The following is a 10386-nucleotide window of genomic DNA, read 5'->3' on the forward strand; positions in this document are numbered from 1 at the left end:
CGGGGGGGAATTTCTTTCCGAAAAGGGAGAAACAGGACGGGCCAGAGCCGAGCGGCGGCGGAGGGCGCGGGCAGCCGCGGCCCCCACTGGGCTCCCCCGCCGCCGCCTCGCCGCTGGGTGCCTTTGGGTCCACACACGCCCACCCCCGGGCCCCCTCCCGGCGCTCACGTCAGGGCAGGGGCTGCGGGACCGGCAGTGCCGCCCGGCCCGGCCCGGCCCGGCCCCGGGGGGCAGCGGGGACCGCGGGGGGCCCGGGACCGACGGGGAGAGGCGCGGCCGGAGCCTCGGAGCGGGGGAAAGCTCGGAGGTGCGGGTGGGGAGGGAGCGCCTTCAGGGTGTCCCCTGCGAAATGATGTCATCCGATCAATATTTTCGGGGGGAGTGACCGATCCGACCAATTCCCGCTATGAAATGGGCTCTATATTGGAGCTGGATGCAGCCGAATCGATCGGGCTGATAACGGAGAGCTATAAAAGGCCGGGGGCCGGCTTCGCCCGCGCTCCATCCCCGCCGCGCAGCCAGCGCAGCCAGCGCCCGGCCGCCCCTCCGCGCCCCTCCGCGCCCCTCCGCGCCGCTCCGCTGCCCTCCCGCGGCATGGGGCCGCGCCCCGCCGCCCGCCCCGCCGCCCTGGCGCTGCTGGGTCTCGCCGCCGCCGCCGCCGCCGTGTCGCTGCCGCTGCCCGACGCCGGTCCGCACGTTAACTACGGCTGGGGGGAGCCGATCCGGCTGCGGCACCTCTACACCGCCAGCAAGCACGGGCTCTTCAGCTGCTTCCTGCGGATCGGCGGCGACGGCCGGGTGGACGCTGCCGGTAGCCAGAGCCCGCAGAGTGAGTACCGGCGGCAGCGGGGCGGGGCGGGACGGGACGGGGCCGCGGAGGTAACGCCGCTCTTCCCTCTGCCCCCGCAGGTCTGCTGGAGATCCGCGCCGTGGCGGTGCGCACCGTGGCCATCAAGGGCGTGCGGAGCTCCCGTTACCTCTGCATGGACGAGGCGGGGCGGCTGCACGGGCAGGTGAGCTGCGCCCACCCCGGCCCCGGGCCCGGGCCCGGCGGCTCTGCCCCCGGTTCGCCTGGCCCGGGGGAGCTCTCCAGCCCGGCCGCGCTGGAAGGGCGGGCGGGACGGAAGGGCTGGCATAGCTTTTATCGCTGCGCTTGGTAACGGGTTAAAAAAGCTCTCAGCACCCCCCCTCCGCCGCCTTTTCTCTCTAGGACCGGTGATTCTTGTCACTGGTCCTGCCTGAAGGGCCGTGGGGATTATTAGAATTCAGCAAGGAACATCATTCAGAGTGCAAAGTATGTGCCGCATGTCCCCTGCCAAGGTACGCGGAAAATACAGTCGGGAGCAAAATCGCGGGTACGTTTGATAAGCCTCATCGGTGGGCGGCTGCGTTTCTGCCGCAGAAAGAGATTAAGTCACGCCATAGAATCGGAATAATTTCTCACTGTTCGGGTCAGGTATTCTGAAAAAACCACGAGATTACTCCTTTGGAAAGGAGATGCGGCCAGGTGGCTGCCGGGCGTACAAGCCCCAGAAACACGGGGTTGCCATCTCTGAGGTAGTACCAAACAGAAACAGGATTTCGAGGGGAAGAAAGCCTCTTCTCCACTGTCCCCCTTCTGACCTGGGATAACAGCACACCTGTGGCACTCCAAGAGGCTGAGGACTTGAGTGACCCGCTGACACCACTTTGTTAGGTCATGCTTCTTCCCTAGGTATGTCAGCTAGTCTTTATCAGCAATATAAACTTGTTTTTTAAGCCACACGGATAAGTTGCCGACTCCAGAATTTGAAGGGTAAGACTCAGCTTCAGTCGGCGTGTGACTTCTTTATGGGAGCCTGAGTTTCACAGAGCGATGGCTTTTTATTATGCCGTAGTAAAGATACAGCTTGAGTCTGCTTTATTTACTCTGGCAAAATTTCTGCTGATTTCAATCGGGAAAGGACTTGGCCCATTCTCAAAACTCCCCGTACCTTTAATAAGAGCAGTACTGATGTAGCGATGGTTTTGACTGCATATATAACATAGGATTATGCCTTTCTTTCTGAATTTCCTTGCTTTCCTGGGCTAGAATCAATCGATGCTGTGATAAGTGCATAGGTTCAGACGATATGGTAGGTCAATTATTAGCTTAATGTTTTAATGTATATCCAAAGCAAAATGATCAATGAAAACAAAGCAGAGCCTGGGTCCTGCTCCCATCGGAGCCACTGGCTAGACTTTAGTGGTCACAGAATTTTAAAATAGCTTTCATAGAACACTGTTTTGAAGGCATATGCATATGCCTTGACAGACACTGCGTTTGTTGGTGTATGTTATTAATTGTAGGGCTTTTTTTCTGAAAATACAATGGTGTGTAGCCATGCCATCGCATCTATACGTTGTGGAGACCTGCTGTCACCTCTCTGCTAACAGGGCAGGCAGCTCTGCAGGCAATTCTTCGCCTTATCAGCGCGACGCTCAGGAGTGGAAGAACGAAAGGGCAAATACGGTGTCCGGGGACTGAACTCGGCAACCACTTGCACTCCTGGAACATGCCCTTTTTTAACACCAGAAAACTGGTGACTAGGGTTGATTTTTGAATGCGCAGTGTGCCGTAGTCTGTAGTTCAGGGGAAATCATGTAACTGCTTAATATACTGACATACTATAAATTCCTCCTGTGAGAAAAATAATCTGGAAATACTTAAAGTGTGTTTGGTACTTGTTTAAAAAAATACACTAGAGACAATCCCAATGAAATGACGAGGGAATGATATAGTTGAGACATGGGGGGTGCAATCAATAAGTGGTGTTTGTAACGTGCACTTGCTCAAGAAGCTTTTTTATTTCATCATCCTTGTTAGTGAGGCTGAGCACTCATAGAAATAAAGGCAGCTAACAATTCACCCATAAATTTGTACCATAGACACATATTTTTCTGACATACAATGCGTGTAGAAGGATAAATACTGCATCATTTTATTTGGAGAAAACACCTTTTTTAAAATTGCTTGATCAGTTTAAAAAGTGCTTTTAAAAGACAACCAAATGCATGCACTTAATTGTACTCCACATTATTGAGAGTGTTTGAGAAAGGACTGAAGAGTACCAAGTACGCTCTCTATTCAGACAGGCAGAGCGTTCACATAAGGACACTTTTATCACTGCAGACTGAGACGTAATCAGCAATTGTCTTTTATTGACCGCGAGTTCCATCACCTGTAGCAGCTGAGCCTGAAATAGCACTGGAGTTGTAAGAAATGCAGTGCTTGTGTAAGGATCTGGAAAGGTCTGACCTGGTGATACAAAACCCTAATATACTATCAGTACAGTGTATGACAAACGTAATTCTACAGGTTCATACCTATGAAAATACATTCTTCTATGCAAAATCTTAACTTGCGCTGCTATTAATTTGACAGTTCTAACTAACGTCTAGTGAGCAAATAACAGTGTGTTAACTGGTCTTTTGTAATTTCAGCAAATGCTGAGTCAAAAAAAGGGCAATTACCTTTTTAGTATTGTTTTACTGATTGGCCATGTTTGCATAAGCGCTGTCTTCGACAGCACTGCCTTTCTACAGACCTGATCCTGAAGCCCTTACGCAGGCAAATCTCTAACAGAGCTGGAGTTTTATACCTGAGGATTGTTGGGTTAGGGCTCATGACTGCAGTTAAGTACTGTCAGCAATTAAGGACAGTTTATCTAAATGAGCACTGTCATCTGAGATTCTTTTTCCCTGTGCTCAGGACAGGGTAAGTGTGGTAGCGTGGAGAAGTACACATCCAGGATTCAAAGCTTATTTAATGTGATGGACATGCGTTAACTTCAGGAATTCTGGATTGGGTCTTTTAACAGCCTCATAACCCAAAATGCTCTAGTAGATTAGAATTAGAATAGAATAGAATTAGAATAGAATAGAATTAGAATAGAATAGAATTAGAATAGAATAGAATAAGGATGGAATGGAATAGAATAGAACAGAATAGAATAGAATAGAACAGAACAGAACAATTTCAGTTGGAAGGGACCTGTAACTATTAGCTAGTCCAACTGCCTGACCACTTCAGGGTGCTTCAGGGCACTTCGTCTCGGTGGCTGTGGTCCATCACTGAAAGAGCGGTCACCAGAGCAATGGGTCCCACCTGCACCCCTGCAGCAGCCAGGCAGAGAGGCAGCGGGCAGCTCACCGGTGTGGATCTGGCAGCGGGGTCTGCAAGGTGCACCAAATTGGGGCACCCATGTCAAGCCAGAGGGACACCCCCACTGACAGCAGAGGGAGAAGGGCTGGTGGCATCAGAGGTTTATGTTGTGGCTGAATACAACAAGTCTGGTGGGTGTATTTGTAATTCTTGTTACTCCTTGCTGTACAGCTCAGGTATTCCACTGAGGATTGTTCCTTTGAAGAGGAGATTCGTCCAGACGGCTACAATGTATATAAATCAAAAAAATACGGAATATCGGTGTCTTTGAGTAGTGCCAAGCAAAGACAACAGTTCAAAGGAAAAGATTTTCTTCCGCTATCTCATTTCTTACCTATGATCAACACTGTGCCCGTGGAGTCAACAGACTTTGGTGAATACGGCGATTACAGCCAGGCCTTTGAACCAGAGGTGTACTCCTCGCCTCTCGAAACGGACAGCATGGACCCCTTCGGCATCACCTCCAAACTGTCGCCGGTGAAGAGCCCCAGCTTTCAGAAATGACTCTGATCACACACACGTGTTTTTAAAGAAATATTGCAGAATACCGCAGGTTTTTTAGCTTTTCATGTAGTGATATTTCAAACTTTTTTGTGTATTTCAGCCTGGAGCCAGCCTTTTTCTTGCCATGTGTTGTACCTGTAAGAGATGAGTGCCCAGAGGCTATTCTATAGTCTAAAGAATTGCCTATCCATAGTTTTACTTGGAAAAGAAGGATTAAATAAGAAAAGCTTAGCAGCTTAATCAGAGTTCCTCCATTACCATGGTGATGATAACATAATTGTAATTTTTCCACATCAACTTCATTACCACACATGTTCACCTGTTATTTCTGCTCATAGGAGCAAAGGCAGGAAACCTTTTCCTCTTCAGAGGCCTTAAAGACAAACATTTGGAACAAAACACGATTAAGGAAAACCTAGCAAATGTGGTTACGGAACTAGAGTTAACGCTGTTTCTTGAAAAGCTGCTGACAATGTTCTGGGAAAACTTTCTATTGAAAGCATACCACTGGAAAAAAAAATTCTGCTTGTATATTGTGCTTTTTCTTCCCTTAGGAAGAAATAAGGGAAGAAAGGGAAAAAATTCTTCCTTCTTTTATTGCTAAAGGGTACTTTGGAAAACTGGATCTTTGATTTCTTGTATAGGCTAATTTATGTTCACTGTGGGATCAGCATCATCCAGCAGAGAGTTCTCATTAACATTAGTGAGAATTCAGTGTGTGGTTGGAAGAGTGCACAGAACTAGCATTTATGTTCATCAGGTAGGGAATGAGCAGTTCAAATTAGTGTTTAAATTAAGGTTCTGTTGTATATAAGCATGTATGTCATTAGCAAATGGAGAGAAACGCTAAAAATGGATGATGTGTAGGTCAAATCAATTGCAAAACAGGTTTTCGTGTTGAACCTTTAACCATCAGCAATTCTTTCAAGTCCCTTCCAGGCTTGATTGTGCATCCGCGGGAATCAGTGGAGAGACAGTTTAGTGACTTAAATGCCGCAGAACTGGGTCAGCCACGCCGTTCTTCTTGCAGGAAGGTATTATGAATACCTCATGGCCGAAACGCGGATGTCTGATGTCTTCAGTTCTGTTCTCCCGTTGTAACGATTTGACAAAGGAATAACCAAGGTGAAACCAAAGACAAAAAGAAAAAAAAAAAGCAATGTGAGAAAAGGGTTCAGGGATTCTACTCATTTCCAAAGGTTCATTTATAATAGAGATTTCTATACCAAAAAAGCTCTACTGGAAATACTGGTGTTCTTCTGACCTAGCACTTCATTGCCAATGCAATATTTATAATTAATTTATTGAATACATACATCTGTTTATTTTGTTACTGTTATTTATGCTCAAAATTCTATTTATATACTCTTGAAGGTGGGTTTTTTAGTTGTAACAAATTTTGTGAAGTTTTGTAATCATGAAATTTTAGCAAATGATAGCTTTTTAAATTTCTGTGCATTATGAGTAGTGTAATGTGTACATTTGCAATTAAAAAAAAATCATCTTCAACACAGAAATTTAGCTGACTCTTTTGTCACTCCTGTAGTCTAGAGACTTCAAGGAGCTTTAGCAAACTGTGGCATCTGGCTCTGCAGCGGCCGTGTGAAGATTGAGTCCCTTGTGAAGGTGGCGTAGTTGAGGTACAACAGACAAGGACACAAGAGTTTTCCCAAAGGGGTTTTCCCAAAGCTAGGCAGCGAACGCCAAGGCTGGAAGTCGAGTCTGTCTGCTGCCAGTTACTGATGAGCTCCATATGAAACAGCAAGTCTAAGAAAAGTATCTCTGTTATGGAAGGGTTTTGGAAACATATAATCAAATTTTGACCTTGGGATATGTGAAAGTCACTCCATTTAGACCTACGTTATTATTCTCTTGATAGAATAAATGAGTGAAGCTCAGCTTTAAGCTCTGTGTGTCCTGATGTTTTCCTCCCATTCCTCATCATTCAATCATAGAATATATTCATAGAATCGTTTAGGTTGGAAAAGGCCCTTAAGATCACCGAGTCCAACCATAAACGTAACATTGCCAAGTCCAGCACTAAACCATGTCCCTAAGCACCACGTCTACACAGCTTTTAAATACCTCCAAGGATGGTGACCCAACCACTTCCCTGGGCAGCCTGTTCCAATGCCTGGCAACCCTTTCAGTGAAGAAATTTTTCCTAATATCCAGCCTGAACCTCCCCTGGCACAACTTGGGGCCATTTCCTCTTGTCCTGTCACTCGTCACTTGGGAGAAGGGACCAACACCCACCTCCCCACAACCCCCTTTCAGGTAGTTGCAGATCTAGGCTGGTGAGTGCTGCCTGTAGGCATCATCAGTTATACTTCATCTGCAATAAAGCAGCCGTGGATTTGCATCTATTTTATAAAACATCCCTTCCATATTCCATTGATGTCATTAAACCCTGCCGTTCGCATTGCTCGCAGCCATCGAGGTGCTGGACACCGAATGGAGTGCTAACCCCCACCTGCTCGGAGGTGATTCCTCGGGGAGATGGAAAAATTCCCTATCAGGTGTGGTTTCTGTGATTCTTCTTCGGCTGCGCAAAATCCACCTGCAAAATGCAAAAAATCCTGTGGGTGGAAGGCTGCTCCCTTTTAAAAATGGGAACTGTAGTCAACAGTACAGCCGGGGAGAAAACTGGTGATTTTTGCCCGAAAAAGCTGTTGATTTCTGGCAGGAAAAGAGACTGAACGTTTCTGTTTGGAAATGCTGTGAGTCACAGGAATTGCAGATTTCTTGGCCGGCAAACATCTCCCATGGTGTTTCCCATTCTCCTTTGTGCTGAGCCACTGCCACACATCCGGAGGGTTCCCGCTCCTCATGTACCAGGAGATGTAGTCCTGATTTTCAAGCTGTTTTATTCCAAAAGCTTTCAGGCTCAGGGCATTCTGTTTTCCTGGGTTTCATTTCCAGTTTTGATCAGACACTGTATTTTCTTTGAACATTAGATACCTTTCAAAACCCTTTTGTAAAAAATAATAAAACAGAAAACAAAATAAAATAAATATGAACTTTTAAAGTTTGGTCAAAAATCCACTTTTACTTTTCTGCTAAAAAAATGCACAGTTTTGGCAGCAAATAACAGAGTTCAGAGGGTACACTGTTTAATTTAACCAGTGAGAGGTTTTTTAAGTAGATGTAACGTTGCTCGTGAACGTTGCTCAAGAGCGCGAAGATGAGCAACCCTACATTGGCAAACAGCATCTTGAGCTCTCCAGTGACCCTCTTTGCTGACACCTTTGGATTTGCATCTTCCACCAGCAGCACAATGTTTCTTACTGCAACAGCATGGTTAGAGGTTGGCTCAATATTTGTTCAGACGGAGGGAAGAATGCCAGGAGCTGAATTACCCACACCGCTTCCTGCAGCACTTCAGTTTTCCTTGGAGGTTTCCCATCCAAGCTCTGACCAGACCTGGCTGTTTTGCTTATAAACTCTGACAAGATCATAGCTTGGGGTGGAAGGATTACTGGAAAATGCTTTCCTTACCGTCAGACACCTGACTCGGTCAGGAACTTGGTGTGCAAAACCTCGAAACACCATTGCCTTTGGTTCTGTGGGAATGTAAACACCACCACCACCATTCCTGATATACGTCCCCAGTTGATCATAGTTTCTCAAAGACAGTAGGACAATTGCAGCGCTTTCATTTGCAATAGTACATTTTACAGCCCTAAAAGGTTTTTAAAGGTCAGGTGTCAAATGCCTCCTTGTGAAGTCTCAGTTAGAAGCTATGATGTGCAAATACGAGTTGTTAGAGCAGTGGGAAGGCTGCAGGAAAGGAGGTACTGGGCATCTCCATTTCCACTTTGAGGAAGTGTAAAAAGCTATAAATCCTTTATTCAAGAGCCATAATATCAACTTTACCTCTGCTCAAAGCACCGCAACTATGTTCGTGGAAAATTTGGGACCACTCTTTCTACTCTGCCAGTGGACTTTTTGTATGAATGGAGAATGACACGATAAATTAAATAAAGGTACTTTCTTTCCCCAAAAATGTATGGAAGCCAACCCTCCTTTCGAGCAGCATCAGACGTGATGAACGCAGAGACACGTTTCTCTTGGAAGCAAATGGGAGTGCAGAAAAGACATCATTAGGACTCTGAATTCGGGGTGAGTTTGTGACAGTCTAGGCACACAGCACGTTTATCAGGAACGTTGATTGTTGAAGGTACGTAAGAATGCCCCCAAATAAGGCTAGGGTTTTGTAGTCCTCTTGCCAGGACGTTTTTATATTTTCAGCATTTTTAATCAATCCCACTATCTACTGAGATCAAAGAACTTGTTTTTCGTTAACTTCCAAAGCAAGATGTAAATTGTAGCTATTAGCTTAGAGGAAACCTTCAAAGACACCTTATATTTCCTCTGACATCAGTGAACAATACGTGTTTGCTTGTGATTGGGTGGTTGTAGGGCAGGTAGGTGTTCACACCTGGCAAACCTTCCATGTTTTCATGTGAGATCCGGTGATATCTGCACTTTAAATTAATGCAGAAAACGAGCTGGCCGACTGACTACAGTCGCTCTATAGAAATCAGTAAAACCTGCTGCGATGGAGCATTCTTAATAACGGTGATTGCTGCATCTGGTTAGCTAAACCTTTAGTGGCATGACTTTATTTTCACTCGAATGTAGTTTTATTTTTTCTTTAGACACATCTCTGGATTTTAAAGCTGTCTTTTCGAGTCCTCTGCCCGCCTGTGTTTGACTGGGGGGTAACAGACCCCCCTACTCCTGGATTGACAGACTACTTTGGTGTGCCCAGAGCCACATTTTCATTGAGTGTGAGTATCTGGAAAAAACCAGTGCAAGTTAACATTAAAATATATGCTTAGAAATAAGTATTTTACCAGTGTCGATCTGTAATAATAAATAAATATTGTAACAAAGCGGTCTAGAATGGCATACTAAAGTTTGGGTTGGGTATGTACATGGGAAATATTTCCATTTTGGGTATATACATCAGAAATACACTACTTGAAGGTGAGAACAGACTCGGGTCGGTGCAAGCTTGGGTCAGAACCCAGGACGTGGGCTGGGAACCAGCCTCCCCCCCCGCTCTTCGCACCCCGGCTCCGTCTGCGGGAACCGGCAGCTGGGCTGGCTGCTGAGCAAGCACGGAGAGAAGGTCAAGAAACCCGAGAAACGAATTTACGGTCGGTAATTCCTTCCCCGTACTACAGCTCCTGACGGGTCCATGGGAAAAAGACCAACACCGGTCCTTTCGCCGTTACCGCCACTTTCCCCCCGCCACCTCCAGCTCACGCCCCGATTCCCGGCGGGGCGCTGAGGTTTCCCTACAGCCACGCCAGCCCCCAGCGACACCAGCGCCGGGCTCGCTGGCGGAGGGGCCCAGGGGCGGCCCCGGTGCCCCGGCCCGGTGCGCGTGTCCCCCCCCGCCCCTCCGGCCGCGGCCCCCCCCGGCGGCGCTCTGGCGCCCCCTCGTGCGCACACGCAGCGCCACCGCCCACGGGCGCTGCTCCCGCCCCGGCGGCGGCGGAGGGGCGGGGTGATGCCGAAGAGGGCGTGGCCATTGCCTCATCAGGCTCCGCCCCCTCACTGCTCCAGACCCGTCCGAAGGGAGGGTGGGGGGGTGCTTACGCGCCTGCGCACTGGCACCACGCTGACCGCGGCCCCTCCGGCTTGCCGTCCTTTCCCGGCATGCCGAGCGGTCGGGGTATGGCGGCGCG

The 10386-nt window shown here is 47.9% G+C and overlaps 1 protein-coding gene across 1 annotated transcript; it reads left to right on the forward strand.

The window, feature by feature from the left end:
• Window positions 1-411: 411 nt before the first annotated feature.
• FGF19 (fibroblast growth factor 19) lies at window positions 412-4687 on the forward strand. The gene is made up of 3 exons (XM_059826033.1): window positions 412-829; window positions 910-1013; window positions 4355-4687. Exons 1-3 carry the CDS (start codon window positions 412-414, stop codon window positions 4685-4687), a joined length of 855 nt encoding a protein of 284 aa, XP_059682016.1.
• The last annotated feature ends 5699 nt before the right edge of the window (window positions 4688-10386 follow it).

Source organism: Gavia stellata, chromosome 17, assembly GCF_030936135.1.
Source record: "Gavia stellata isolate bGavSte3 chromosome 17, bGavSte3.hap2, whole genome shotgun sequence".
Classification (NCBI taxonomy): domain Eukaryota; kingdom Metazoa; phylum Chordata; class Aves; order Gaviiformes; family Gaviidae; genus Gavia; species Gavia stellata.

Coding starts and splice junctions, on each gene's coding strand:
- FGF19 (XM_059826033.1), top strand. CDS start 412: ATGGGCTCTATATTGGAGCTGGATGCAGCCGAATCGATCGGGCTGATA. Junction 830..909: donor CGGTAGCCAGAGCCCGCAGA/GTGAGTACCGGC, acceptor CTGCCCCCGCAG/GTCTGCTGGAGATCCGCGCC. Junction 1,014..4,354: donor CGGGGCGGCTGCACGGGCAG/GTGAGCTGCGCC, acceptor CTTGCTGTACAG/CTCAGGTATTCCACTGAGGA.